Source organism: Monodon monoceros, unplaced genomic scaffold, assembly GCF_005190385.1.
Source record: "Monodon monoceros isolate NGI ecotype Baffin Bay Population unplaced genomic scaffold, NGI_Narwhal_1 Super_Scaffold_9, whole genome shotgun sequence".
NCBI lineage: Eukaryota > Metazoa > Chordata > Mammalia > Artiodactyla > Monodontidae > Monodon > Monodon monoceros.
The window spans coordinates 47,173,749-47,201,305 of record NW_021703786.1 but is presented as its reverse complement, the minus strand read 5'-3'; the positions used below and the strand labels follow the sequence as shown (position 1 = coordinate 47,201,305).

General features: G+C 56.1%; 5 protein-coding genes across 23 annotated transcripts in view; 3 read left to right on the top strand and 2 right to left on the bottom strand.

The window, feature by feature from the left end:
* The window catches only part of CAMTA2 (calmodulin binding transcription activator 2), a 15,841-nt gene extending 9,689 nt beyond the window's left edge, over positions 1–6,152 (top strand). For 8 of the 13 annotated variants that reach the window (XM_029211131.1, XM_029211128.1, XM_029211129.1 and 5 more), the window contains 11 exons: positions 342–457; positions 1,078–1,262; positions 1,565–1,643; positions 1,785–2,007; positions 2,166–2,467; positions 3,550–3,746; positions 4,000–4,183; positions 4,389–4,460; positions 4,762–4,949; positions 5,134–5,208; positions 5,308–5,611. In XM_029211131.1, coding sequence (XP_029066964.1) covers positions 342–457; positions 1,078–1,262; positions 1,565–1,643; positions 1,785–2,007; positions 2,166–2,467; positions 3,550–3,746; positions 4,000–4,183; positions 4,389–4,460; positions 4,762–4,949; positions 5,134–5,208; positions 5,308–5,371 — 1,685 coding nt within the window. In that variant the 3' untranslated portion in view covers positions 5,372–5,611. Of the gene's footprint in view, positions 1–341; positions 458–1,077; positions 1,263–1,564; positions 1,644–1,784; positions 2,008–2,165; positions 2,468–3,549; positions 3,747–3,999; positions 4,184–4,388; positions 4,597–4,733; positions 4,950–5,133; positions 5,209–5,307 lie in introns of those variants that run through there. The other 5 variants (XM_029211130.1, XM_029211137.1, XM_029211140.1 and 2 more) reach the window with 4 other exon arrangements.
* Positions 5,997–10,754, top strand: SPAG7 (sperm associated antigen 7). Its single transcript, XM_029211204.1, has 7 exons — positions 5,997–6,425; positions 9,015–9,082; positions 9,319–9,407; positions 9,549–9,633; positions 9,884–9,973; positions 10,073–10,229; positions 10,344–10,754. Exons 1-7 carry the CDS (start codon positions 6,341–6,343, stop codon positions 10,451–10,453), a joined length of 684 nt encoding a protein of 227 aa, XP_029067037.1. The 5' UTR covers positions 5,997–6,340; the 3' UTR covers positions 10,454–10,754.
* Positions 10,587–16,581, bottom strand: ENO3 (enolase 3). 5 transcript variants are annotated; one of them, XM_029211160.1, is made up of 12 exons: positions 16,395–16,581; positions 15,677–15,763; positions 15,336–15,431; positions 15,127–15,185; positions 14,886–14,955; positions 14,355–14,488; positions 13,240–13,462; positions 12,951–13,148; positions 12,548–12,749; positions 12,020–12,128; positions 11,802–11,860; positions 11,563–11,715 (listed from the first exon to the last, which is right to left on the bottom strand). In XM_029211160.1, the coding sequence occupies exons 2-12, from the start codon at positions 15,759–15,761 to the stop codon at positions 11,646–11,648; spliced, it is 1,305 nt and encodes a 434-aa protein (XP_029066993.1). In that variant the 5' UTR covers positions 15,762–15,763; positions 16,395–16,581; the 3' UTR covers positions 11,563–11,645. The 5 variants fall into 5 exon arrangements, with proteins under 5 accessions (XP_029066992.1, XP_029066991.1, XP_029066993.1 ...); XM_029211159.1 differs by having other exon boundaries at positions 10,587–11,860; positions 16,395–16,483; XM_029211161.1 differs by having other exon boundaries at positions 15,677–16,477.
* A 2,507-nt stretch (positions 16,582–19,088) lies between these two features.
* Positions 19,089–22,037, top strand: PFN1 (profilin 1). The gene is made up of 3 exons (XM_029211212.1): positions 19,089–19,414; positions 20,888–21,080; positions 21,704–22,037. The coding sequence occupies exons 1-3, from the start codon at positions 19,283–19,285 to the stop codon at positions 21,799–21,801; spliced, it is 423 nt and encodes a 140-aa protein (XP_029067045.1). The 5' UTR covers positions 19,089–19,282; the 3' UTR covers positions 21,802–22,037.
* Positions 22,038–22,568: 531 nt separating this feature from the next.
* RNF167 (ring finger protein 167) lies at positions 22,569–27,512 on the bottom strand. 3 transcript variants are annotated; one of them, XM_029211194.1, is made up of 10 exons: positions 27,498–27,512; positions 26,615–27,117; positions 26,450–26,530; positions 25,066–25,191; positions 24,873–24,960; positions 24,593–24,683; positions 24,258–24,363; positions 24,022–24,115; positions 23,298–23,378; positions 22,707–23,217 (listed from the first exon to the last, which is right to left on the bottom strand). In XM_029211194.1, exons 2-10 carry the CDS (start codon positions 26,696–26,698, stop codon positions 22,919–22,921), a joined length of 1,050 nt encoding a protein of 349 aa, XP_029067027.1. In that variant the 5' UTR covers positions 26,699–27,117; positions 27,498–27,512; the 3' UTR covers positions 22,707–22,918. The 3 variants fall into 3 exon arrangements, with proteins under 3 accessions (XP_029067028.1, XP_029067027.1, XP_029067025.1); XM_029211192.1 differs by lacking the exon at positions 27,498–27,512 and adding an exon at positions 27,252–27,311; XM_029211195.1 differs by lacking the exons at positions 25,066–25,191; positions 27,498–27,512 and adding an exon at positions 27,252–27,311 and having other exon boundaries at positions 22,569–23,217.
* Between the last annotated feature and the right edge of the window lie 45 nt (positions 27,513–27,557).

The following is a 27,557-nucleotide window of genomic DNA, read 5'->3' as shown; positions in this document are numbered from 1 at the left end:
GAGAGAGAGAGAGAGAGAGAGAGAGAGAGAGAGAGAGAGATCTGGGGCGGCTAGGGCTGGATTCCCTGTGGGGAGTCCTACTGTCTGTGTGTCTTGAAGGACACAGTCTTGGTTCTGGATTCAGGTCCTAGGTCGATGGATAGTATGAAGACCCCTAGTTTGAGGACTGGTCCTGGGGGGCTGTATTCAGAAGGTGGGTGGGTAAAGGGCCGTTGTTTGGAGAGGAGGAAAGGATATGATTGTGTCTTCACCACCCAGACTCTGGAACAGGGTCCAGTTTTGGTGTCCAGGGCATTCCCTAGACTCTGCCCACTGAGCGCCCCACGTCCACTCCCTCTCAGACAACCAGTTCCGGATGTCCATCCTGGAGCGACTGGAGCAGATGGAGAAGCGGATGGCAGAGATTGCAGCAGCTGGCCAGGCCCCCTACCGGGGTCCTGATGCCCCTCCGATTCAGGTACCTCCACGAGGAGGGCACTCGACGGTAGGGAGCAGGGGGAGGGTCTTCCTTAGAAATAGGCTCTAGTGTGTGACTCCCCTAGCTCTCCGGCCCCAGCCAGCCCTCCTCCCTGTCCCTGACGCCATCCTGCTCCCACCCCCGCCCCGCGGCAAGAGTGGCTATTCTGGGCACCCTCTTGGCATGACAGGCTTCAGACTATTTCTGGCCTGAAGGAGGGTGGAGGTGAGGGAGAGGGTGGGGGAGGGGATCCAGGGAGTTGGGGCTCAGTGCTCTGGGGGTCCCAGGTCTCGGAGGGAAGAAGGCTGGGAGAGGACTCTGAGTTCTGAGTGGGGGAAGTCATCTGTGGATATGGCACTGATCTGAGCCAGAGTGAAGGCACAGCATGGGCAAGTGGGTGTGAGGTCTGGCCTGGAGGAAGCTGCCTGTGGGCGGGGGGGACACCCAGGAACTTGAACTGGGAGGACTGATGGGCCATCAGAGATCCGAGTGGTGGGAACCTAGACTGGGACGTGTGGGGAGAGGGCAGAACTGGAAGCTGAGAGGACAGGCGTGGGGTGGCTAAGGCCATCCCAGGCTGGGGATGCTCACATCTCTACCTAAGGGTGTGTGCACCACAGGATGAAGGCCAGGGACCCGGGTTCGAGGCACGGGTGGTAGTCTTGGTAGAGAGCATGATCCCACGCTCCACCTGGAGGGGTCCTGAACGTCTAGCCCATGGAAGCCCCTTCCGGGGCATGAGCCTGCTGCACCTGGCTGCTGCCCAGGGCTACGCCCGCCTCATCGAGACCCTGAGCCAGTGGCGGTGAGCCGGGGCCAGCGGGTGCAGGGAGGGGGTGCCCAGGGACTGAGGAGGAACTGGAGTCCTGCCATGGGAGCTGGGGTCACTGTGGAAAGGAAGAGGGGCTGGAAGAGGGTTTGCACTTGGCGGAGTTTTAATGTCCCCTGACTTACAACGCTGACCTCTTGACCTCCTTACATTCATTAATCTCTTTGACTGCTTATCCCACTGACCTTAGTGCTTCCCAGTCCCTTCGATTCTGAAGTTCCTACCGGGCGCCCTTTCTCCCTGACTGGACCCTGTTGTCCCTTTCCCAAACCCTCCAGGAGTGTGGAGACCGGAAGCTTGGACTTAGAGCAAGAGGTTGACCCACTCAACGTGGACCATTTCTCTTGCACTCCTCTGGTGAGGATGCTGGGTTCCTGAGTGCACGTGGGCAATGGGAAACGGGAACGGTTCTTCAAAGGGAAGATCCTCTGAGGGATACAGGGGAGGAGTGAGGACGGGCCCCAGGCCTCACCTCCACCTCCACCCTCTTCTTCTCAGATGTGGGCTTGTGCCCTGGGCCACCTGGAGGCTGCCGTGCTCCTTTTCCGTTGGAACAGACAGGCACTGAGCATTCCCGACTCTCTGGGCCGCCTGCCCCTGTCTGTGGCTCATTCCCGGGGTCACGTGCGCCTCGCCCGCTGCCTTGAGGAACTGCAGAGACAGGAAGCTTCAGCTGAGCCCCCGTTTGCCCTGTCGCCGCCCTCCTCCAGCCCAGACACTGGTGAGGGTTTAAGAGGGGACTGCGGGTGGGAGGACATGCCAGGGGAAAGCCAGAGGGTGGGAGACAGAGTGCGAGAGGAAGCAGCGGGGATGGGGAGGTAAGAGCAGCAAGGGGGCAGGTGGCGTCTTCTGCCCTCACCCCCTTCCCTCACCTCGCAGGTCTGAGCAGCGTCTCCTCGCCTTCGGAGCTATCGGATGGCACTTTCTCCATCACATCAGCCTATTCTAGTGCCCCGGATGGGAGTCCTCCCCCTGCTCCTCTGCCAACCTCTGAGATTACTATGGAGATGGTCCCAGGCCAGCTCTCCTCTGGTGCCCCAGAGGCCCCCCTACTCCTCATGGACTATGAAGCCACCAACCCCAAAGGGCCCCCACCCTCACCGCCTCCTCTCCCACCGGCCCCAGATGGTAGGGCTGCTCCAGCGGAAACTGACAGCCCACCAGCTGTGGACGTGATCCCGGTACTGCTTATGCCGATGGAATTATGAGGGCTTGAAGTAGAGTGGGGCGCGGGGTGGGGTGATGCCGACCATTCCATAAAACAGAATCAGTCTGGCTGCAGTTTGGGAAGAAGGGGCCATTTACTCTCATTTAGGGACAGGCAAGTTTATCCTCTGCTTAGCTCCTGTCAGAGCTTGTGACTCAGAAGTCATGAGGCATCGGGGGTTAAAAATTCTGGGGAATATCTTCAGTTAGAGCCGGGTTGTAGGGGTTACTTGTTGATCCACGAAGGGACAAGGTTCTTGGGGAACGAGAGCAATGGCAGGAAGTTGGGAGGAGTGAGGAGCAGAGAGGTTGACAAGATGGAAGCATCTGGCAATGACCTGGGGCAAGGGGGCGGGGTCGGGGGAGGCTTGCACAGGGTAAGAGCTAAGAGAGTCTTGTGGAATGAATGAACACATGAGAGAGTGGATCTTCAAGTGCAGCAGCATACTCCTCCGCTAGGACTGGGGACATATGTGCTTTAGAGAGGCTAATGGATTAACTGGGTAGCACTGGAGTACAAAAAATGTAGACAGCTCCACAAGGTAGGCTGCTTTACGTGTGGCCAGCAGGAAGTGCTGCAGGCTTCAGGCCTGGAGCAAAGGCAAGGCTGGAGCCATTCAATAAGGTGTCGTGTGATTGGCAGGCTCTGAGCTGATTCTTGGAGAGTGGGATGGGGTGACGGGCATGGCCAGGTCTGTGGGAGCTGGCATGGGGCAGGCCGGGTGGGACAGTGGGCAGTCAGCCTGGAAGGGTAAGCCCTTCATTAGCCCAGCTCCTGAATCCCCATGTGGTGTATGTCCTTCCTAGCCCATGTTTCCCATGCCTCAACACAGAGGGCTGTACTCCTGAGTGGGACCTCAAGAAGTGTAAATGAATCTGGAACACTGGCGGAGAAAGACAGGGTTAGCAGGGACAGCCGTCCCTGAGGCCTCATCGTCTGGTGCTGAGAGGAGGAACAAGATAGGAAGTGGACTGACGCTACGGCCTTGGCCGGAACAGGCCGGAACAGCTGGTAGTCAGGGCTCCTCAAGGCTCACCCAGCTTCTCCTCCATCCAGGTGGACATGATCTCACTGGCCAAGCAGATCATCGAAGCCACACCAGAGCGGATTAAACGGGAGGACTTTGTCGGGCTGCCTGAGGCCGGAGCCCCAATGCGGGAGCGGACAGGGGCCGTGGGGCTCAGCGAGACCATGTCCTGGTTGGCCAGCTACCTGGAGAATGTGGACCATTTCCCCAGCTCAGCCCCTCCCAGGTGACCAGCTCAGGACAAAGCCTCCAGATCCTTCTTCAGAGGAACATGGGAGGGAGGGAGGAAACTTCCTCATGGCCAGAGCTCCATCCTGGCTCAGGCCCCAGGGCCTTTGAAAAGGGGATTGGCACTGGCTGCTGAGTTCTGAAGTCACTCTGCAGGCTCTGTTGCTGGGGCTGTGCCTTCACAGCAGTCTCCAGGTGGGAGAAGAGGGACTGCAGATGCCCCATGGCCTCCCTTCTCCCTGTCCCTGCAGCGAACTGCCCTTTGAGCGGGGTCGCCTGGCTATCCCTCCGGCACCTTCCTGGGCAGAGTTTCTCTCTGCGTCCGCCAGTGGCAAGATGGAGAGTGATTTTGCCCTGCTGACCCTATCGGATCACGAGCAGCGGGAACTGTACGAGGCAGCCCGAGTCATCCAGACAGCCTTCCGAAAGTACAAGGTCAGGGGGCTGGGTGTTTCAGGGGATGAATTACACAATCTTGAGTGGGGAGATTACAGGTTCCCAGGACTTTGGGAGGGACAACAGTCATCCACTCAGGCCTGGGGTGGGGTGAAGGGTCGGGGACCCCAGGCAAGTCGGAAGGTTAGGTCACATGTCTGTTAGGTGGGCAGCTAAGTGCTGAGACCTCCTTCTCTCCCCTTAGGGCCGGCGGCTGAAGGAGCAGCAGGAGGTAGCAGCAGCTGTGATCCAGCGCTGTTACCGGAAGTACAAGCAGGTGAGACCGTCCTCTCTTGAAAGCATACCCACCAACCCACACCCACACACACCCATTCTAGCCCAGAGCATCCAGAATGCTGCCGGAGCCCTAACTCCCCTTCTCTCTCCACAAGCTGACGTGGATTGCACTTAAGGTATTAGGCGTGAGACCTGGGTGTGAGGTTGTCTGTGATGATTCAGCCTTTCCATGAGTGTGTGGATTAGAGAAATAGACTTGCATCAACTGAACTTGGGGGTGACCCTCAGGGGTTTGGGTCTCTGTCCATTTCAGCCCCTGCCCCTCCTCCCCACTCCTGCAGTTTGCACTCTATAAGAAGATGACCCAGGCGGCCATCCTGATCCAGAGCAAGTTCCGAAGCTACTATGAACAGAAGCGGTTTCAGCAGAGCCGCAGGGCGGCGGTGCTCATCCAGCAGCACTACCGTTCCTACCGCCGCCGGCCCGGGCCTCCCCACCGGCCCACGGGCACCCTGCCTGCCCGCAACAAGTATGGCGTTAGCCCTCTGGCCCTTCGGCCCTCTCTGCCCACCCACTGTGTCCATGCCCACTGTCCGTGGGCTCCCGACTCATCAGCCTGCCCCCCTGCCTTTCCTTGCCAGGGTCCCTAAGGGGCGGAGGGCAGAGGATGCCTGAGTGTCCTGTGAGGTCTCATCTTTTCTTTCTTCCACCAGAGGCTCCTTTCTCACCAAGAAGCAGGACCAGGCAGCCCGGAAGATCATGAGATTCCTGCGGCGCTGCCGGCACAGGTGCTGTCCTTTCCCTCACTGGATTTGGGCCTGCCACCTCCCCCACCCGACCTCCCCGATCTGCGGGTCTCCTCTGACTCCTTCCTTGTTTCTCCGCAGGATGAGGGAATTGAAGCAGAACCAGGAGCTGGAAGGGCTTCCCCAGCCCGGACTGGCCACCTGACCTCTCCACTGCCTTTCTCATCACCCTGGGGGCCGCTTCTTGCAGTCTTAACAGGGACAGGGCTCTCTGGGGGAGGGGGAGCCCCCTGTCGGCAGCTTTCCCCTCACTTCTCTTGGAGCCAGTCCTCGGTCTCCACCCCCTCCCCCTCCGAAGTGCTGAACTCCCTTTCCCACCCCCGGCTCCTTCTCTTCCCTCCGGGTCGTGCCTCCCTTCTTTTAGTCCCTGGCTCCAGAAGACCCACGCCCCACATACCTGCATCTTCAGCTGTGACCTCCGGAGCCCTGCCTGCCCCTTCTCCACAGCTCCCTCCCTGCCTGTACCCAACTCGGCCCCTTCCTGACTTGCCTTATTTATTTGTTCGATGCGTCTCTGAATGTATCCGCCTCGGTCCCACCTCTGCCTTCGCTACGCGCACGCCCCTCGTGTTTCAGGGCTGACCGTGCCCCCACCCCGACTCCGCATGTCTGCGTCTGTTTCCTCCCTTTCTGGCCCCGTCTTCCCCAGTCACCCCGACCGACTCTGGCCACCAACCTCCGGGCCAAAGGGGGGGTGTATATAGGAACGCGTTGCGGAGTCCCGCCCCGTCCCCGAGGGGAGGGGGCTTGTACATAATGTAACATACAGAGTATAGTGAAGAATCTATTTAAGGCGCCGCAGGGAGGGCTGCACGGCCGGGCTTGTGGCTCCAGGCGCGGCGGGGGCCTCCTGCCGGCTCCACAAGCACTTTCTACTTGTGCATGGGCTTGGTTTCTACGAATTGCCATTAAACATCGCTGCACCAGCCAGCCTCCGGCCTCTGTCTGCGGGGGGGCGGGGCCTCGGCCGGCGGGAGGCTGCGGGCGCGCTGGGCAGGGATCTAAGCCGCGCCGGGGCGGGTGCGTGGTTTACCGCCTCCGACGTGTTTCCGGCCTTAAAGGCATTTTGCCCTTCCCTTTAAGACGCGCCGCCCCCCTCTCAGTCACTCCCAAGATGGCGGACCTACTGGGCTCCATCCTGAGCTCCATGGAGAAGCCACCCAGCCTCGGTGACCAGGAGACTCGGCGCAAGGCCCGAGGTGAGGATCCCAAATTCACAACCGGCTTTCTTCGCCCGGTTCTCAGGACCGCACTCCTACCCCTTTGGACGACCCCGCCTTCTCAACCTTGAAAGACCCCTCACGGGCTCCTTCAGAGACCCCCCGAGTCCCTAAAAGGGGTGCCATCCCGCCCGCTGTTCTTAGCGGACGATGATTGGCTACCTGAAGCCCAGCGCCAGGCCCCTGGCTCTTTCTACCTTGGCCTTCCGCAGTCCTTGTTTTCAATTCGCCGATGGGCCCGCCTGTCCGCCGGTGGCGTGCTCTGATTGGTAGGCTGCCTTCAACCCCACCCAACCCCTTGGTTTTCCTCGGCCCGTCTTCGGATCGGAGGGGGGGGCGAGTTCGACCGCTCGGCCCCGCCCACCTCCCGGCGCTCGAGTCCCTGAGCCTCGTCCCCTTCCGATTGGATTCAGGACACGCCCATCCGCAGTCCTTTCTCCCCTATTGGCCACCTCAACTTAAAGGTCTACCTATTAAGTTTTGTTCGACCTTCCTCTTAGCCCACCCTACCCTCAGCACCTCTAACTGGCTGCTGGGTCCTTTCGGCGCTCTTATGCCCCGCCTACTTGGGGCCGCCCTCCAACCTTTCTCTCATCTGTACCCTTAAATTCCCGAGCTCCGCGGGCGGGTCGTGAATGTTGATTGGAGGGATGAGATGCCCCTACCCGGTCCGATTGGCCATGGTCTCCCCGCCTGTGTTCTCCGAGTAACTTCCCAGCAGGAGGCTCAAGTTGGGCTGCAAGCTTAGGGCGCGGCCTGCCGGGCGGTATAGCCCTCTCTTGCTCGCTTTGCGGAGTGTGAATAAGTCTGACAGAATGACTGACTACCTTGGGGAGGACACCGGCTCCCCACCCGTCCGAGGGAGGCCAGGGCAGCCTGGGTGCCTTCAGAGGGCTCAAGTGCTGCTTAATATCGAACTAACATCCATATTTACTGAATGGTTGCTAGGGGCCAGGGTACCCTCAAGGAGCCCACAGTCTGGAGTATCGATGAAATGCGCATTGATGAAACGATCACACAGGAGTTTAATAACCAACTTTATAAGTGCTCTGAAAGAAAAATAACTGTTATGAGAGGGGCTACCTAGGGGTCCTAACCTAGTCTGCAGTGAGCTGAGATGTGAAGAATAGGTAAGTCAGTAAGTGAGAGGGGAGCACAGTGCTCCAGGCAGAGATTTGAAAGCTCTGAGGAAGGAGGGAGCATAATGGGACCTGGGAACTGGAATTATTTAACACCATGACTGACTAGGTGGGTTCACCAGCGGCCGTTGACAGACTAGGAAGCTGAAGTTCAGAGTTTAGTCAGTTGCCTGCCGTTACACTGTTACTAAATGGTGGGGTTTCAAACCCATGTGTGACTTTTAAGTCTATGTTCTTAACCATAATCTTACGCCACCTCCTCAGATGCAGAGAGATGACTCATAAGCCAGTTCGAGAACAGTCAGTGACCAATATGGGGTGTGCTGATGGTCAGAGTCCTTGAGGTGGGAGAGAGGAGAGCTCCTGAGCTGTCGGGGCCCTGGGGCCACAGAGAGTAACTGGATAGGAGATGAACAGGGTCTGTAGCTTCTGGGAGCTCATAGTGGGGCAGGGAGGACAAAAGTTACACTCTGTTAGCTCTCAGCACATGCTGTAGTGGGTGTCAGAACCGAATGTGCTTGGGCCCCAGAGGAAGAAGTGAGTAACTCTGACTCATGGTGGATCTCCAAGTTTGCAAGAGGAGGAAGAGCATTTCAAGCAGTAGGAACAACATGTGCAAAGACATGAAGTGATTAAGAAAATGGGAAGAGGTTCAGTGCAGCTGAAGGAATTCCAATCCTGTGGAAGAAGTGGGCCTTCAGGATGTAAAGAATTTGAAATGGCGGAAGAGAGAAGAGGGGACAGTGAGACCCAAGGGTAGGGAGTTCCCTTTACAGCTCACCTCAGACACCTACACTCACAAAGGAGAAGAGTGTCAGACTGGCCATTTCAGCTTCATCTTGGCTGTAGAAGTAAAAAGTGGGGGTACGTGAGCCATGGCCGCTGGACCTGCGCGTCCGGAACCTGTGCTCTGCAGCGGGAGGGGCCACAACAGTGAGAGGCCCGCGTACCGCAAAAAAAAAAAAAAAAAAAAGTGGGGGTGTTACACAATATAGGAAGTTAAATAATTTCCCCTTCCCTATGCAGACAATGAGATGATAAGCTCCTTGAGGCCAGGGCTCTGTTTGTTCTCGTTACCACCCCAAGTGCTTTATAGTTCTTGGTGTGTCACAGGCATTAAATAAATGTTTGTTAGTTGGTTTCCCCAGTGGGTTGGGAAATGGGGTTGAGCATGATTCTAATCTTTGTTACTCCCACTAAACTGTGAGCTCCTAAAGGGCAAAGTTATATCTTAATCCTCCTAGTACTCCAGGTCCTAGCACAGTGCCAGGTATAGAGAAACTATCAATAAATGCTTGGCAAATAAACAGTAATCCTACCTTCCTAGCCTGACACCCTCCCAGTGGACATGAGATCCCTTTTGAAGCCTTACAAACTCTCCCCACCCATGCTTCCACCCCGGCCTCATGCTGCCATTTCTCACCCCCAGAGCAGGCAGCCCGCCTGAAGAAACTACAGGAGCAAGAGAAACAGCAGAAAGTGGAGTTTCGTAAAAGGGTGAGAACAACTGGAGAGATCAAAGGCAGCCTCAGAAAGGACTTCCAATAAGTTAGAATTGGAAGGTTGAAGAGTCAGTTTGTTTGGAAACTGTCTTGAGAGAGGTGAAACCCAGAAGCCAGTGGCACAGCGGCTGGGAAAGGCGTGGGAGGCCAAGTCCTGTTGGCCCAGCGGGGGAGAGGGATATTTGGATGGGGCCATCATCTCATACCTTCTTCACTTTTCCCTTTACCAAGATGGAGAAAGAGGTGTCAGATTTCATCCAAGACAGTGGGCAGATCAAGAAAAAGTTTCAGCCGATGAACAAGATAGAGAGGAGCATACTGTGAGTGTCTCTGGGCTGGGGAGGCAAGAAATGGATGACCAAGGAGGCATGAAAGGGCCAGACAGGAGAACCCTCCAGAGGAGGACGCTGGGCCCCCTCGTGGCTCTACATAGTCTTTCCCCTTCGCTCCCCCCTTCCCAGACACGATGTGGTGGAAGTGGCTGGCCTGACATCCTTCTCCTTTGGGGAAGATGACGAATGTCGCTATGTCATGATCTTCAAAAAGGTAAAAGGGGGACCTCCCTGGTGGTCCAGTGGTTAGGACTCTGAGCTTCCACTGCAGGGGGCACGGGTTCGACCCTGGTCGGGGAACTAAGATCCTGCGTGCCGCGCCGCACTGCCCCCCAAAAAAGGTAAAAGGCCTGAGTTCCCCGCTGTCTCCTCTCTCCTTTTCAGCCTGTGCCCCACGCTGGGGGAGAGGAATGAGATAAAACATGTATGTGGAACCTTGACCCCATCATCTCCTTCTTTCCTAGGAGTTTGCACCCTCCGATGAAGAGCTGGACTCCTACCGTCGTGGCGAGGAGTGGGACCCCCAGAAGGCTGAGGAGAAACGGAGGCTGAAGGTGAGTTACGCCTGGCAGTCCCTGGGGCCCTGCAGCCCCCCAGCTGGGAGGGGTTGGGGTCAGGCCCTGAGCTCTGGTGCCCCACCTTGGCACCCCTAGGAGCTGGCCCAGCGGCAGGAGGAGGAGGCAGCCCGGCAGGGACCTGTGGTGGTGAGCCCTGCCAGCGACTACAAGGACAAGTACAGCCACCTCATTGGGAAGGGGGCAGCCAAGGATGCGGCCCACATGCTGCAGGCCAACAAGACCTACGGCTGTGGTGAGGCTGCAGTGGGGGCTGGGAGGGCAGGGCAGAGGAGCACTGGGTGGGGGGAGGGGAGGGAGGCTGAGGCACAGGGCTCCTAGGCCCTCCCACCCTCCCCTCTGCCCCCAGTGCCTGTGGCCAACAAGAGGGACACACGCTCCATTGAAGAGGCCATGAATGAGATCCGGGCCAAGAAGCGTCTGCGGCAGAGTGGGGAAGAGTTGCCATCTACCTCCTAGACACCCCAGCTCCCTGGGGCAGGGCAGAGGGCAGGGAGGGATGAGGCTGCTGCTATTAGAACCCATCCTAGAGCCCCACCTCTGAAGCACCTCCTAACAGCTGTCACTCAGGCTGGGGGAAGCAGGTGTTTGATTTGTCACTGTTGGAGCTTGGATGTGTGTGTGTGTGTGTGTGTGTGTGTGTGTGTGTGTGTGAATGTACAGGTGGGTATTTAATCTGTATTATTCTCTGTTCTCCCTGGAATTTTCTTCCCCATGGGGCTGGGGTTACTTTACATTCAGTAAACACTGTTTGACCCAATGTCTTGCTTTGTTTGAACAGAGAAAGGTGGGTTCTAGAGAGGAAGAGAAACAATTATAGATTGAACAGTATAAGATTGTTTTTGTGGGCCAAAGATGGCGAAATATTGGCACTTTTGTAGAAATTTATGAGATAGTATTTTAAGAGCACAGTCACTACAGCCAAATGGCCTAGGTTTGGATCCTGGCTCTGCCACTTACTGTTACCTTGGTTAAAGTATTTTACCTTTTCGTGCCTCAGTTTCCTCACCAGTAAAATGGGGATAATAATGGTAACTATCTGATAGGACTGTTTCAAAGATTACATAGGCTGGTATATGTCAAATATTTAGAATACTTTCACATCTTTCAAGCTCCATGGAAATGGTAGCTGCTCTGGTTACACTCTCATCCTCACCAAGCTCTTCGATTTCATAAGGACGAGCACTCAGACTTAACACTGCAGTGCCTTCTGCAGACCGTGCACTTCAACTTATGGGCAGGTCTGATCCAGCTTCCCCCTCATGGTGATGTCAGGCCTTGGCCCCCCACCCTGCTCCCCTTCTCTGGAGCTGGTTCAGTGTTCTGTCAGTTCCTCTTCAGCTTCATTTCACATAATACACCTGCTTCCCCCAGCCTCCTTCCATATTGTGAGCTTTGTGGTTCTAGATCCAGCCCAACTTTCTCTCTGGCCAGTCCCTCACTTCCTCCTTGTCCCAGCAGGTTCCCTGTCCGTTTTCCCTTCCTGCCCCTACTTCTTCACCTCCTGTCTCATCCAGCCCAGAGGCCAGCGTCTCCTCCCTCCCTCCCACAAACGAGCAGGCCACTGCCTTGGTTGGCATCAGTGTTTATTTCAGGAGGAAGGGCTTGAAGGCCTAGATCTGTCCCGTGGAATCCTGGGGCCTCCAGCTTCTCACTTGGCCTTTGGGTTACGGAACTTGTGTCCAGCAAAAACAGCCTTGTCCCCGAGAGCCTCCTCAATCCTGGAAGGCAGACAAAGTCAGGGCTGTGATATTCCAACCCAAGAGCCCTCAGCTCCTTACACCCAGGCCTACTGCACCCACTGTACCTCATGAGCTGATTGTATTTGGCCAGACGCTCTGAGCGGCAGGGGGCACCAGTCTTGATCTGAAGAGGGAAGAGGAATTCCAGGAGTTGTGTGAGACCAGGGACGAGGGATTGGGCCTGGCCCTGAGGGAGCAGCCTGTGGTGGCATTCAACTCCAGGGCAGGAGGCCAGGGATCCCAAGAAAACTCAGTCAGTCGGCAGAGGGGGGGCCACGAGTACCTGTCCTGTGCAGAGCCCAACCACGAGGTCAGCGATGAACGTGTCCTCGGTTTCCCCGGAGCGGTGGCTCACCATCACCCCCCAGCCGTTAGACTGAGCCAGTTTGCAGCTAGGTGGAGAGGACACTCAATAAGGTCCGGTGGGACCTCCTCAGTGGGAAAGCCAGGGGCTAGCTGGGGCTTTTCCCTTCTGTTTTGGGGAGTGGGAGATTTGAGGGGAGGGTGATGACTAAGTTCTTTGGGAAGCAGGAGAGAAGGGGAGATTCTTGATCTTGAATTTGGGCTCCTGAATGCTGGTGGGAAGAAGCAGAATCTGGGAGACAGGGTTGGCATAGGGTCAGGGTGGGGATGAGGCATGGCAAGGCAACAATGGCAAAGCTCTTGGGGTGAGGTCAAGAGTTAAAGCCTTGAGGTCGAAAGGGTGGGGTGGGTCAGGAGCCAAGGGAAAGTGAGACTTGGAGTTAGTGGGCAGTACTGTAGCTGGACTGGGTATGGGTGGAGGGAGGCCATGAGGGCCAGAGGCACTCACGCCTGGATGGATTCGGTCACTGAGCCGATCTGGTTGACCTTCAGCAGCAGGCAGTTGCAGGCCTTCTTCTCAATGGCCTGGCTAATCCTCTTGGGGTTGGTGACTGTGAGGTCATCCCCCACGATCTGGATGTTGACCCCCGAGAGGAAGGAGGTCCAGGTAGCCCAGTCATCCTGGTCAAAAGGGTCCTCGATGGAGACCACTGGTGGGAAAGGGAAGCAGATTCGGGTTAAAGGTCAGAAGGGCCTCACAGGGGAGTGACAGGTCAGAAGAGTTTGGGTGGAGATTGCAGTGGCGCTAAGGATCGGAAAGACTGAGTTGGTGGCAGTGGAGATGCCGAAGCCAGTGTGTAGGGCAGCTGCTGGAGACTCAAGCGGGAGCGATGGAACATCCAGGGTCTCACCAGGATAGTTCTTGATGAAGCTCTTATACAGCTCCCCCAGCTTCTCCCCAGTGATGTGCCGTGCGGGGTCATCAGGTGACTTGAAGTCAAGATCATACTTTCCGTGGCGATAGAACTCAGACGCTGCCACATCCATGCCAATCACCACCTTGTCGGGGTAACCAGCCGCCTGGATGGCGGTCTTCAGCAGCTCCAGGGCTGGGGGAGGGAAAGAGAGGACCTGAGGCTCCGGTGCACCCCGTCTCCATGGGGACCCAAGGGTTCTGCCCCTCCGAGTGCTCACACTGACCTTCATTGTTCTCCAGGATGTTGGGTGCAAAGCCGCCCTCATCACCCACATTGGTGGCGTCCTTCCCATACTTGGCCTTGATGACCCCCTTGAGGTGGTGGTAGACCTCGGCACCGATGCGCATGGCTTCCCTGAAGGATCTGGCTCCCACGGGCAGGATCATGAACTCCTGCATGGCCAGCTTGTTTCCAGCATGGGAGCCCCCGTTGATCACATTGAAGGCCTGAGATGGGGAGAGGGTGCTTAGACCTGGGCATCGATGTGGAATCTTGGATCCCCTACTTACTGAATGGTTTAGGATGAATAATTTTACTCCTCAGAGACTCCTTCCTCATTTCCGTAACATGGGGACACCACCTGCTTACCTGCAGGATCTTATGTGTTAAATTAGAGCAACTGGATGTTAAGTTCTTAGCCTGTGCCTGGTGTAGCAGCTAACACTGATATGGCATATGGCACTTACTACAGGCCAGGCACTGCTCTAAGTGCTTTACATATATTTTATTGGCTCATTTCATTCTCAAAACTACCCTGTAACTAGGTACAATTTATTATCCCTCACTTTACAGCTAAGGAAACTGAGGTACAGAGAGATTAAATAAACTTGCCTAAAATCACACAACTAGTAAAGGGACAAAACCAGCATTCGAACCCAGCAGCTTGTCTCCAGAGCTCAGGCTCTTATACAATCTAGCCAGTAAGTAACAATAAATGGTAACATTATTATTGCAATGAAATTCAAAGGATTTCCATAAAGAGCAAATTTGGTTTGATAAGTATTAAAGAAGATACAAAAATAAAATGCCAAGATCTTTGCCATGAAGAAGCTCTCGATCTGATTTGGGGTTGGGGCACAGGGCAGAATGAGAAATTGGAGTTACTGAGCCTGGGATTGGAATGTGAAGGAACCCGGTTACATCAAGGGAAAGAGGTAGAGAGAGGTTAAAGGGAAGGTTTGGATTGTGGGAAAGGAGGCTGGACCGCAGCAGGAGAGGTTCCATTTCAGAAAACCATTTCTTTGGAGCTGGGTCTGAAAGGTGGACTTTCCAGGGGCTGCTTATGCCCTCCCTGCTGGGTGGGGTCACCGTGGGATGCGGCGGGGCAGCTGCCCTCACAGGGACTGGGAGGATCAGGTCTGGGTTCCCGGCGAGATCTGCAATGTGTCGGTAGAGTGGGACCCCCTTCTCAGCTGCTCCGGCCTTGCACACGGCCAGGGACACACCCAGGATGGCATTGGCCCCAAACTTGGCTGGAGGAAGCAAGTACAAAGAAAGTGTGAGAGCGCCTCACACAGGGTTTAGGGTCAGCTCCTAGAACATCCCTTCTGGTCACCCCAGAAAGAATCCAGAACTCCAAACCACTGGGCACTGAGTTTGTTAACAGATCTCTCCCCAACAGCCTGAGGTGCTCTGGGAACACCCAGCCCAGGGGAATGTGTCGGCTTCACGGCTGTGTCCACAGCCTGGCCCAAGCCTCGCACAGGGCAGGCATCAGGAAATGCCTGTGCGATGAATACAAATCCAGCCAGTTACGGTGTGCCCCAAAATGCGAGACACAGAAATAATCCTAACCAGACCTCAGTCCGCGGTCTCTCCCCCGCCCCTCCCACAGCCCATCCCGTCCCCTGTCCCTAGCCCTTCACTCACACTTATTCTCTGTCCCATCCAGCTCAATCATAAATTTGTCAACTTTTTCTTGATCCACCACGCTTAGTTTCTGGAAGGGCAGGTTTGAGGAGGGGAGAACAGAGGTTAGATTTCTCAGGAGTCAGGGCATGTGCTGGAGGAAAGAGAAGTGCAGGTATTTGGGGCAGATGGGATGGTTGGCCAAGCCTGAGCTGCTTGGGACCAGGTAGCAGGTGAGGGGGAGAGAGGGTCCTCCACTTGCCTTTTCCAGCAGTGCGGGGCCTAGAGTCTTATTGATATGTTCCACGGCCTTCAGGACCCCTAGAGGCCGAAGCAGGGGGTTCAGATCTTCTATTCAATTAGGTCTCTTCCCGTGGCCCCCAGCTCCTCAAGAGCTTTGGGTTCCCGTCCTCTACCCTGTGCAGACATCGCATACCACGTCCTGAAACCACCCCATTGGTCTTTCCTCACCTTTCCCCAGGTAGCGAGATTTGTCTCCATCTCTTAGTTCCAGAGCTTCATAGATACCTGTGGAAGCTCCACTGGGCACAGCTGCTCGGAATCGGCCTGAGGTGGGAGGAATTGGAAGATCACAGAGAGTCAGTCCCATTCACCCCCCCAAAGGACTGATTGTCTCCTCTCTGAGCCCAGGGGCAGGAGGCAGTGTAGAGAGACTCGTGCTGCTCCCTGCTGGGGAGCAGGCTGGGAGAGGGGATCCCAGAGAAAGGAGTGGATGTGGCATAGAGTTGGGGGGCAAAGGCAGATGGAGTTGGGGTCTTCCCAGGTAAACCCATTCAATGGGCCTGTGTTACCCTTGGCCGTGTGCAGGTCCACCTCCACTGTGGGGTTGCCCCTGGAGTCCAGGATTTCTCGGGCAAAGATTTTCTGCATGGCCATGGCTGCAGGGCGAGAGGTGTGAGTGCGGACCGTTGACCCCTTAAGGAACCCGAAATCCCTTGCCCTTTAAGAGTCTTCCCGCCCCAAGAAGGCAGGTGCTGGAGCTAAAAATATCCCACAAAAAGGTCACAGACCAAAGTGGCAGGCGCAGCCCCTCCCCCACTCAGAACAGCTCCCATTCCACTCTCCCGTCTTAAGAATCTGGAGGCCTCTCTTAAAACTCCACTACTTGCTCAACCCCACCTCCTGCAAAGCTGCACTTCTGCCTTCTCCCTCCACCCTCTGGCCAAGTACTCTGTTCTCCACGGATTCCTAGCCCTCGGATGCTCTCCTGTTAGTCTACCTCATTTTCCTGCTCCTCAGCCTTCTCCAAATCCTCAGGGGCCCCAGATTCCCCCACCTGGCTCCAACTGTAACCACGCTTCTCCATCGTCTCTGCCTGCCTCTCTTCACAGTCTCGTTTGTTTCCCTGTCCTTGGGCACCCCCATCCTGCTTACTCCAACCCCTCCAGGCTTCTCAAGCACCCCCAGTCCCAGAAGGAAAAGAATGCTGATATTTCCCCCCCTTCTCCAAGCGGCACCACCCTCACCTTTTACCACCCCTATCCCCCGGGGCTGAAAGATTCACCAGACCTGGGATTTCTTCGCTGGGCTCCTGAGTCTAGGTGGCAGCTGGGACAGTGTCAGCTCACCCCCTCTCAGGCTGGGCATTTATCCTCCAGCCACCCTGTACCCCAGCCAGCCCCGCCTCTCACCCTCTCCATCTCCCCCTCCAGCCCAGCTGGCAGCCAAGTGCCCACTATAGCCTAAAACAGAAGCCTTTGGCCCTAGACACCTGCCCCCTTCCCAAAAGATCAATGACTACCCCCTCCTTTCTGTTCCCCAATAAAAGTCCTTATTTTTAATTCCACTCCTGGGGAGAAACAGGGGAGGGGCTCTCCTCTCGCCAGGATTATATTCCTCTTTTGCAAAGGTTAAAGAGGAACGAGTGCCCTTTAGGAAAGGCCAGGGGTAACCTGAGTCCTGCAGGACTGGGGAGGGGGCCTGGAAGAGGGGCTGCAGGAACGACATCCACACGTGCACAGCTCACTTGGAGGGCGGGGGGCTGCCTCTGTCCTCAATGGGGGCAGGGGCAGGGGGTTCTGGGCAAGCTCTGAGCTCTAAAATTGAACTCCCCACTCAGAAGGTGAGAGAGTCTCACCTCTCAGGGTCCCCATTGCGGCCTCCCTCGGCTCCACCCCACCCTACCCTCTCTCGGCCAGCAAGGGCAGTGGGGGAAGGGACAGGCTGACGAATTTAGACAGGCCCTCAGAGTTGGCGCGGCGCCCTACTGATAGCGCTAGGACAGCACTTATCGCCCTGCGAGGAGAGTCAGGAGCCCTTTCCCCACCGACCGCGGGCGCTTCAGGTCGTGATCCCAGCCCATCAGTGAATGATGCTGAATCAAAAGTGAAAAAAATGAATGGACGAGAGGAGGGGGTGGCCCTTTCCGAGCGTCTGACCGCCGGGGGCCAGTCGGGTCGTCGGCTAGCAGCATTGAAGGGAAATGAGTCTCTGCACTCGGTGACTCTCTCCGCCTCGGCGGGCCTGGCGGGAGTGAGGTCTGCCCCGACTTTGGCTGCAGCCCTTGCCGGGAGCTGAGGGCACGCCCGGGCTCCGGCCGTCCGGCCGGCGAACGACGGTCATCGGCTTCCCTGCTCGTCGCCCCCGACTCGGAAGACCTTCCCGCCGGCGCCGCAGCGGCCGGCGCCCAGTGACTCAGCCCCGGGCTCTCTCCCGAGCTCCCCTCCCCGCCCTGCCTGCCCCACGGTGTGTCTCCCAGCCCCCACCTCAGGATCCCTACCCCCGGTCTTCCATCTCGCCCTCCCCCCCCTTATCTCTGGCCGCTCCCTCTCCGGAGATTTCCACCCTGGGGAAGGGGGTGAGGCAGGCCAAGGGTCAGGAGACGGCGGGGGGGGAGCGCCGCCACGTGCCCGCATGAAGCCCCGCCCGAGTCGCCCAGTGACTCAGCCACCGCGGCTGTCGAGGAACACGGGTTCGGGGAGCGTGGATGCCCCTGGGATTCGGAGTGGCCGCGAGGGCACCACGTCCACTGGCGAGGACCCGAGAGGAGCGGAGCCCCTTCCCGCCCGGGAGGCGCCCTCCCCTGAGGGACCGGAAGTGGCCAAGCCCCTCAGCTGCCCGGGCGGCCAGCAAGGGCTAGTTCACCTAAGCAGGCCGCCGGGTCCTGCCCCACCCTCTTCCCGGTGGGCGGTGAGTGAACTAATCGCACACAAGTTCTTACCATAAGTTTTACTGAAAAAGGAGAAAAAACTTAACGGGCCAACGTAGAAGGGACTTTCCCCTTCTTGAAAAAGTTGCAATCTTGAAACCGCTTAGTATTCTTCCGCCTTGAAAAATAAGCCCGCCCATCTCGCCCCACGGTCGCTCCGTGACCTCTGCAGAGACGGGCCAAGGGGCACGGCCGGTGACCCAAACTGCTGACCGGGGGACGGGCGGAGCTGTGACGTGGGGGTGAGGCCTGAGGCTGGAGTTGATCCAGCGCGAGGGATAATCCCCTGGAGTCGAGGTGGGCTCCAGCCAGTGCCACTTGTGCCGCCCGGGTAGATGCTGGGGACAGAAGTGTTCCTGGTGGATGCCTTCAACTCTGAAAACGGCCGGGGTATTTTGCCAAATTTCCCTTTACTCCCTTATTTCTTGAATAAATAAAATCAAGGGGGGGGGCAGAAGCGGCAATGCGCACGCCTCGCCCCCGCCCCTTCCGCCCGGCGGGAGACACGTCCCCGGCCGGCCTTCCTTCGCAGGGTGTCCAAATCCGTCCCGCCCGGTGCGACCAGGCGTGCGCCCGCGAAACCAGCCGCCAACCCTAACCGCGCCACGCGCTTTCCCTCCCGGCCCGGGCGCAGGCGCGGGCGCAGGCGCCGCCGCCGCCGCCGCCGCCCGCCGTTCCTTTCCCCCAACACCCCCCTCCCCGGCAGAGGTGGGGGAAGGGGGAGTCATTCCGTTTAACCCTGAGTTACCCGAACCCTCTTTAATTTGCTAAATTTGCAGTTTGCTAATAATTTCTCTTTTCACTTTCCTTCCTCCCTCTGGCTCACTCCCTTTCCGTACACCGAAGTCTGACTGATATTCTATGCGAAGTGGAGGGAGCCCTAACCCTAACCCACCCCCGCCCCCCATCCTTTTTGCGTCGCTTTCCATCGAACTCTGCAAATTTTGCAGTAGGGGGAGGGATTTTTAAAATTGCACTTGCAAAGTTCGCTATCTGGGCAGGCGAGGAGAGGGAGGGAGGGAATGGGGAGCAGGCCCCGCCCCCACCGCCCTTTGCAAATAAAAATCTAGGGGGGTGGGGAGGAGCAGGAAGTGGCGGTGCGAGGGCTGATGCACTGCTAGCAGAGCCGCGGTCCGGACAGCAGCGCGTGCCCCAAGCTCTCCGCCTTCCCCCGCCCGCCAGCCCGAAGCAGCCCGAGCCCAGCCCGTGGCCCCAGCAGCAGCCCCGAGAGCACCCCAGTAGCAGCGCCATGGCCGGCTGGAACGCCTACATCGAAAACCTCATGGCGGACGGGGTGTGTCAGGACGCGGCCATCGTGGGCTATAAGGACTCGCCCTCCGTCTGGGCCGCCGTCCCCGGGAAGACCTTCGTCAACATCACGGTACTGCGAGGCCTGCGCGGAGACTGGCCGGGCTTGCACCCTGAGGGAGGGACTTGGGTGGTGGCGGGCGCGGTCTGGGGTGGGCAGCGAAAGGCCGTGACCCGGTCCTTGCCCTGGAGGTGGCGCGAATGGCGGCTGCACGTGAGCGGGTCCCTCCGTGGCCTCCTGAGTCCTACGCCCCGGGCTGCGGCGCCCAGCCAGCCCGCCGCTCCGCTTTCCGCGACGGGGCGTTACATCCGGGACACAGGGCGGGGAGGGGCGCACCGCTCGGTGCGGCGGCCCACTTCCGCCTCCTCCAGGGTGGGTCGGGCACGCACCGCAATTTCCGCTCGGGACTGTGATTGAGAAGGGACTTGGGGACCCCTGGACCCCCTAGCTCTACTTCCGGCCGCCAGCTCGCGCCCCCTCCACCATTGTTCCTCCTTCTGGGGGAGGGAGCCCCAGTCGCATGGCCTGGGTCCCATGCCCGTCCTCCGTGAGCTCCCTGCCCCTCCCAACTCCGTAAGAGAGGGCTAGGCCGCCACACGACCTCCCCCCACCCCAAGTCGGCACGTTGGACTCAACATTCCTGTGAAGCCAGCCCCGGAAGTCCCCTCGCCCTCCTTTCCCGCCATCCGGCGGGGCCTGGAGCAGGGGAACTTTGTGAGAAGTTCTAGGACAGTATATAAGTGAAGGAATAAGGGACGACTACAGCTGTCCCCATCACCACCACCTCTGTCCACACTGCCCGGAAGTGGGGAGGGGGAGCGGAAGTTCGAAATGGGGGGGAAGGGGATTTCCGGGCGGGAGGGGACCGGATGTGGGGATTTGGGGTGTTAAGGGGGAGGGGGAGATACGTTCCCTGGGGTATCTAGACCCGAGGGCTGGCTTGCCGGGTCTAGTCCCAGGGGCCCTCCAAAAGTTTTTCAACTTTCCCGGAAAGCCCCCAGGCATCTGCTTCCTCATCTTAGAGCATAAATACCTGGATCTGAACTCTAGGTTACTTGGAGACCCAGGCGTCCGGGCCCCTAACAACTCCTGCAGAACCTTTGACCAAATAAGGGCAAAGTTGCTTCGCCTGCTTTGCCCGCCCCCTCCCTTTCCCTCTTCGCTTCTGCTTTTCCTGAAGGAGTTCTGAGCATCCAAAGGCTCCCCACTCCATTCCACTCCATTCTCTTAACTGCTTTTTGGCCCCCTTTATTTCCTGGGTTTGCTTTCCTTATTAAACGACATCTAAGCCTTCAGAGGAATATGTTGTCCCTTCTTATTACCGTTCTCTAGGTTTGAAGATCATGATCTTTTTGTGTACTAACTTCCAACAGTCCTGAGTCTCTCAAATTTCACGGATGTGTACAAAGCACATAACATACACATCTCCCCCCCCAGGGGGTTTAGCTTCCCGGAGAAATGGAAGGCAGGTGGGTCCTTGGATAAGAAAAAGGTGGGAACCTTGGTGTACTGACTAACTTGATGGGTGCTTGATTCCCCTTCCAGCCAGCTGAGGTTGGTACCCTGGTTGGCAAAGACCGGTCAAGTTTTTTCGTGAATGGGCTAACGCTTGGGGGCCAGAAATGTTCTGTGATCCGGGACTCACTGATGCAGGAAGGGGAATTTACCATGGATCTTCGTACCAAGAGCACCAGCGGAGCCCCCACCTTCAATATCACTGTCACCCTGACTACCAAGAGTGAGTTTGAGTCTTACCCTTTCTCTAGCTCCAAAATCTCTAATATACTTCCATCTATTAATTTTTTGGGTTCTTCTGTGTGGATCACCCAGTATGAAGGGACCAGACCAGGTTTCTACTCCCGGCCTGCTGGATGCTGGGACATTGGATTGTCCCTTCAGTTCTCAGTTCCTCATCTTACAATGTAAAGAAGTTGAACTGTATTACCTCTTAAGTTCCTTCTTGCCTTGAGCCTTTTCACATGAGAAACTTCTTATTTTCTTGGAGGAGGTAGGCTGTTAGTCATAAGCCAGCACTTAGCTCTTGTGTTTTGAGCTCTTTTCTTAAAACTTGGAGGTGGCAGGCTCATCCACAGCCGTTTCTAGCCTGAACACATGAGTCAACACATTGTCCACAAGCCTTTGACCCCTAAATTTTACTGTGTTCCTTTCCAGCCTTTAAGCTTGATTTTCCTCTTTTGAAAAGCCCTATTGTTTCAGGGTGACTGACAGCCTGCCTGTGTGTGGGGGGGGTTGGGAGAGATGAGGTTGGGTTACAGCCCCCAGGGCTGGACAGCTGCTGAACAGCTGGCCGGGGGTGGGATTGTGACACCTGGGTTCTAGCCTCCTTTCTCTTTCCTCCAGCGCTAGTCCTGCTGATGGGCAAAGAAGGTATCCACGGTGGTACGATCAACAAGAAATGTCATGAAATGGCCTCCCACCTGCGGCGTTCCCAGTACTGACCTCGTCTGTCACTCCCCACTGCTTTTGCACCCCTCTCCTTCCCACACACACATACACCATTTTTATTTTTTGGGCCATTACCCCACACCCCTTATTGCTGCCAAAACCACATGGGCTGGGGGCCTGGGCTGGATGGACAGACACCCTTCCCCCAACCCATACCCCTCCTGTGTGTGGTTGGAAAACTTTTTTTTTTTTGGTTTTTTTTTCCTGAATAAAAAAGATTATACTGAAAAGGTGCTGTGTGGTTTTAGCCTGGGTGTCAGGATGGAGGACAGCCACTGTGATCTGCCTCCATCCTGGCTTGGGGTCAGAAGCAGCAGAAGGGTTGAGGCACTACAAAGTCTAGGGTTTTGAGCTTGCTTTCATGTCCAGGATTAAACACCTGCTTCAGGCCTACCTGGCCAGGTGGGCCAGCCCTACCTAGGTCCTCAGTGTGCTAACTGAATTGGTGGATAATGGAATAGAGCCATCCAGACCAAGAGGATGGGTCCAGGCCTGCGGGCAAGGCAGAGGCCAGTTGAGTCATCCTCACACGTGGGTGGGGCTCCCCTTCTCAGAATCACAGCAGATGCCTATTGGGGCTGCCCTTAAGACTACAGGTTAGGGCTTCCCTGGTGGCGCAGTGGTTGGGAGTCCGCCTGCCGATGCAGGGGACACGGGTTCGTGCCCCGGTCCGGGAGGGTCCCGCATGCCGCGGAGCGGCTGGGCCCGTGAGCCATGGCCACTGAGCCTGCGCTCCGCAACAGGAGAGGCCACAACAGCGAGAGGCTGGCGTACAGCAAAAAAAGAAAAAACAAAAAACTACAGGTTAGCCTCCCAGCACTCCCTTGCCCATGTATGGCAGAAAGGGGCAATGCCCCAAAAGGATAAGAAGTTTACCTGTGTGAGAATGATCTCACCCTTAGTCCACAAAAACAATTTTATTAACCCAATAAATGAAAACCCCATCCCTTTGTACCCCCAACCCCTTCAAGAGGATAGAGTTGGGTAAGGGAGAAACCTGGGGTGGAAACGACTCCTATCCCTCGTCTCCTATCCCTCAGCGTAGAAGACAGTAGAGAGAAAGAGGAGCTGTGCAAATAGGTCATCAGAGATGGAGGGGAAAGGGGACTACTAGACCAGGATGGCAGCTGCAGAGGTAGAGGGTGAGGGGTCTGTGGAAGACCCAGGAAGGACTAGGGGAGCTGGGGCTAGAGAACCAAAGGAGGTGGGAGGGGTGGGGGTGCAGCCCAGAAGTGGGGTCCGTTCAGAAGCAGGGTGGTCCCTTGGCTCCCCTTCCTCGTCACCCTCTTGCCCCTGGGTTTCTTCCTCCTGCTCCTCATCCCCAGGACCCCGATGGACAGGCTGCTTGCAGATGGGGCAGGTCTTCCGGGTCTGAGTGAGCCAGGGGTCCACACAGCGGATGTGATAAGCTGCCAAGAGGAATGAGGTGAAGGACGTGGTGCCTGCTGGTGGGGGGGCGGGGCACGGGCACAGGAAGTGAGGGCCTCACCGTGAGCACAGGGGAGCACCCTCAGCTTGTCCCCATCCTCATATTCATCCAGGCAGATGGCACACACATCATACTGGTCTCCTGGTGGAAGAAGGAGTTCTTTTACTGAGCCATTCTGGACCAGGGCCCACAAGAACTCACTCTGAGAGGCCTGTGGTGGAGCTAAACCCTGCAAAAGTTATTTTCTCTGGTTCTACAGAGCCAGTGGAAGAGCTGAGACCGGAGCAGGGTAGAACATGAGGAATCCGGGGTTAGAACAAGTAAAGAGAAACAGAGGTAAGAAGGGAAGTGGGTTTTTTGGGGGAGGTGTGAGGCTGGAGAGAGAGGGGGTGGGAGGAGCAGAAATGGGGCAGCGCTTCTGCCATAGCCTTATATGGGCACTGGAGGCTCCAGTGCCTAAGACCCAGCCCCTCCTTACCTGTGTCTGCCTTCTCTGGCGGAATCTTCCCCACTCCTTCCATTTTTCTGCTTTCTCCACCTTCTCTCTTATGAGCAAGGTCCTCCACCCCCCTCCAACCCCAACTATTACATTTAATCATTTTTGCTTTACATTTCCTGCTCTAATCCTGTCCTGTCCTCATTGTACGTATGCGTAAAAAGAGGAGCAAAGGTGGTATCTCAAGCTGACACCTCCCTGCCATCTCTGCCTCTTTTCTCCTGGGCTCCAGCTCCTTCAGAACCAGGGAAATAGTGGGAAAGGCCTGCTCTCCTCCACCCTCCTCACCCTTCTGATAGTCATGTGTAGGAATCTGTTTCAGTTGCTCTTTGGTCAGTCGATTCCTCTGGAGCCGTTTCCTGTGCTGGATACAACGAACTATCTGGTGAAAGGGGGGGTGGATGGATCAGTCTTAGAGAACAAATCTGGACAATCCCATACAAACCAGCCCTATCTTGCAACCCCAGAGCCAGTCTGGCTTTAAAGGCCTCAGCTCTTCCCGTCTTGGTCCCTGAACTACTCACCATCACTGCTCCCATGGCCAAAACCAGCAGTCCCACGATCCCTGTGAAGGGGATGAGGTAATAGCCCAAGGGGAAGCTATTGTCTGGGACCAGAAGCACCCGAGCCCTGGGAAAAGGAAGACGAATATCAGAGGGGCAGGAAAGGCAAAGGGACAAAGGAAGAGGGACAAAGTAACTGGCTCTGGACAGGGCCCACGGAGGGGGAAGGGGATGGGAAGAAAGTACCAAGAGGCAGAGCATGATGGGCCTGAGGCTGGATGGTTGGGGCATGGGCTTGGACTCCAGGTTGGCATGGAAGTGCTGAAGGAAGAGTGGGAAGGAGGGACACGTCCTACCCCTTCTCGTAGACAAAGAGGGCACGCAGGTACTCGGAGCTTCTCTCCCCAATAAACACAGACGGGATCCAGATCTGCTGCTGGATTTCCTCTGCAGGGATTAGGGCATTACACTGGGGACCCAACATTCCACATGAATCCTTTGGTAACTCTGGCATTTGACTCTCTTGCCCCATTCCACCTAAAGGACTGATTTCTTTTCCCTAAGGCTTCAGCCCTCCCGCCATCTCTCAGTCTAAGCTCTACTGAAAACCCAGCTGTCCAGATCCTCCAACCTTACCACTATTCCACACCATATTCAGAAGTTCATTGGAATTCACATTGTGTACCACAGCTGCACCATACCCAGCCTTCTGAGCATTTAGGACCTAGGGAGACAAGGCAGATAAGGAGCCATCATGGGCCTTGCCACCTTTCATTCCTGGTGCCTTTTTTACCCTCAGCCTCCCAGCTCCCACTCCACATTCAGCAACCTTGAGGTCAAAGTTGCAGTCGAATCTTCGAAGCAGTGCAATAAAGACTGACCCGTTGACCGGGGCTGGGGGTGGTGGGGCAATGGGACTGCAGGCATTGTCTGGGTGAGCCTCCACAAGGAAGCCCTGGAGAAGAGAAGCAAACAACAGCTGGATTTCATCTCCCTAGGTGCTGCTCCCCACAGGTCCCACCAAGCACAATGGCCCCCACAGGTCAGTGGGGTCTGAGCTCATTCCTGGGGTCTGAGCATCCCACCAAAGTCAGACATCTACCTCTTCTCTTAGCCTCCTGAAGATGCAATTACATCAAACAACATCCCTTTCCCACACCCTCCATCATCCCTCTCCCTTTCCCAGATGAGCTAATATATACTCCACATTCCTAGCTAATTGTTTTGCCTTCCAGTTTCCCACTGATTGTAATTCAATTCTCCATTCATCCACGTCACTTTCTCCAGTTGTTTCACATTCCCTGCTCTAATACATACTCTTAGGGAACATATTCCCTTTTTTTAAAAATACACAAGACCAAACCCAAATGGAGTTATTTGTGCCAACTCCCATGTCACCAAATTCAATACTTAATTATAATTTTAGCCTCCCCCAGGAATGGAATCTTAAACCACTCTATCTGGAATTACTTGGTCAGCACTAGTGAGGTAATCTGCCTGGTAGACCCCTGCAGTCCCCTAAAGAAAGGAGATCTTTGCCACTAGCAAAGAAAATCAAATCTTTGCTAGTATAACTTCCTTGCCCCACCCCCTTCTGGCTATAAGTCTTTCATTTTGTATAGTTCTTCAGAGATCCTTTCTATCTGCTAGGTGGAATGCTGCCTGATTCATGGGTCATTAAATAAAAGCCAGTAAGAGCTTTGAAATTTACTCAGTTGAATTTTTTTAACACCTCCCTTTAATTTTCCAATTACCCATCTCACAAACAACTATACTGATATCTATGGCCCAACTGAGTTCTTGCTATGTGGCAGTCTTTGTGAAAAACTACTACAAAGCTGCTTATCTAATTCTCACAATAATACATCTGATAACTTATATTATTATCCCATTTTACAGTAAAACCAACTAAGGCTCAGGTAATTTGCCCAAGGTCATAAAACCAGTAATTGGCTCTAGAGACCCTATTGATAGTCACCACTCGTCCTGCCTTTTATCTTAGTCCACTTTCAGTCTCCCTTCTAAGGCTCAGAGTTCTAGAAGTAGACTTTGTATTCTCCCTCCAGATTCTGGATTCCACCACACTAGATGTGTTCTTGTACTTAGTTCCTAACTTGACTCTCTTCCTACCTCCAGCTTCCCCCAAGAAAGGCTCCTCAACCCCTACCCAGCAGGGAGAATTCAGGGAAACAGGAAAGAGGGAAGAAAATCACCTGAAGTCCCTCCTGGCTCAAGGCAGCCCCAAAGAGAGCTGGGAGGTCTGCAAAGTCCATGCTGGCATTGTGGTCCGAGATCTGCGGATAAAAGAGTCCATGTTTGTCCTTCAGCCTGCAACCTCTCCCTTCAGCGCCCTTCCCCTAACGTCCCCTCAGACTCACCGCTCGAATGAGCCCCCGGGTGGGGGCCGCTCCCCACAGCACAGTGGCCACAACCACAGGAAGCGGGAAGGCCGCAGGGTGCATGGCAGCGCGAGGGGAGAGGCGGAGGAGGCCGCGTCCCGATAACAGGAGCAGAAACGGAGTTCTGCGCCCTCTCTTGCCCTCCTTCAGGATCCCAGGGGTCCAACCACCCCCAGGTCCCACTTCCCAGCTACATGGGGGCGCGGGGAAGGACCCCCGACTCGGGGAGTGAGACAGCCAACCCGTTTAATGAAGCTGGGAGGGAGACACCAAAAATACCCCTTTCTGGTACAGGAATAATACGGGGAAAGGGAACGGAGGCAAGCACAGGTGACAGAAAAACTTCTGGAAGGGTGGGGGAGCTCAAGGAGGTGGGACTTCCGGCCAGGTGGGCCGTCTTTCCATCCCCTGGAAGAGAATTTCCGGCAAAGAAAGTCAGGCCGCTTCCAGCAATGGACGCTCGAGACGAAGGACTTCCGGTCCTAAAAGGCCGATTAAAAGGTTAGAGGTGGAGGCAGTGCCTGTGGAGGTGAAAGGAGCACCGAGGCCCCAGAAGACGACTTAGTCGCTTCTCCGTGCTAGTGCCCGGGATCCCTCAGCTGCCCGGTTTACAAACCTCTCTTCCTCCCTCTGGCCGCCGCCGCCGTACCTTCAAGTCTCGCGAGAGTCCTCACCGCACTCCCTCCCACCTGCTGACAGCTTCCTGTATCTATCGCGAGAGACCGCCTAACTCTGGCTAGTCTAACTCACTCGATCTCGCGAGATCTTCAAATACCCTCCTCTCGATTTTCCCGCGACTCCAATTCGATAAAAATTGCACCTATGCTCTTGCTGCCTAAATAGCTGCACCCCGTCCCCTCACCCATTCTTGAAGCTCCTCCTTCAGCTCCGCCTTACTCCCGGACGCCTTTGCGCTCGCGCC

Bases quoted from the DNA above. Each gene is read 5' to 3' on its own strand.
- PFN1 (XM_029211212.1), top strand. From the start codon at position 19,283: ATGGCCGGCTGGAACGCCTACATCGAAAACCTCATGGCGGACGGGGTG. The intron at 19,415-20,887 runs GTACTGCGAGGC...TTCCCCTTCCAG, and splicing joins AGACCTTCGTCAACATCACG to CCAGCTGAGGTTGGTACCCT. The intron at 21,081-21,703 runs GTGAGTTTGAGT...TCTTTCCTCCAG, and splicing joins TGTCACCCTGACTACCAAGA to CGCTAGTCCTGCTGATGGGC.
- SPAG7 (XM_029211204.1), top strand. From the start codon at position 6,341: ATGGCGGACCTACTGGGCTCCATCCTGAGCTCCATGGAGAAGCCACCC. The intron at 9,083-9,318 runs GTGAGAACAACT...CCCTTTACCAAG, and splicing joins AAGTGGAGTTTCGTAAAAGG to ATGGAGAAAGAGGTGTCAGA. The intron at 9,634-9,883 runs GTAAAAGGGGGA...CTTCTTTCCTAG, and splicing joins ATGTCATGATCTTCAAAAAG to GAGTTTGCACCCTCCGATGA.
- RNF167 (XM_029211194.1), bottom strand. From the start codon at position 26,698: ATGCACCCTGCGGCCTTCCCGCTTCCTGTGGTTGTGGCCACTGTGCTG. The intron at 24,364-24,592 runs GTAGGACGTGTC...TCCTTTTCCCAG, and splicing joins CTCTTTGTCTACGAGAAGGG to GGCTCGGGTGCTTCTGGTCC. The intron at 23,218-23,297 runs GTGAGGCCCTCA...TCCTCTTGGCAG, and splicing joins GGTGCTCCCCTGTGCTCACG to CTTATCACATCCGCTGTGTG.
- ENO3 (XM_029211159.1), bottom strand. From the start codon at position 15,761: ATGGCCATGCAGAAAATCTTTGCCCGAGAAATCCTGGACTCCAGGGGC. The intron at 15,432-15,676 runs GTAACACAGGCC...CTCCCACCTCAG, and splicing joins GGACCTGCACACGGCCAAGG to GCCGATTCCGAGCAGCTGTG. The intron at 14,489-14,885 runs GTGAGTGAAGGG...TGCTTCCTCCAG, and splicing joins GGATGGGACAGAGAATAAGT to CCAAGTTTGGGGCCAATGCC.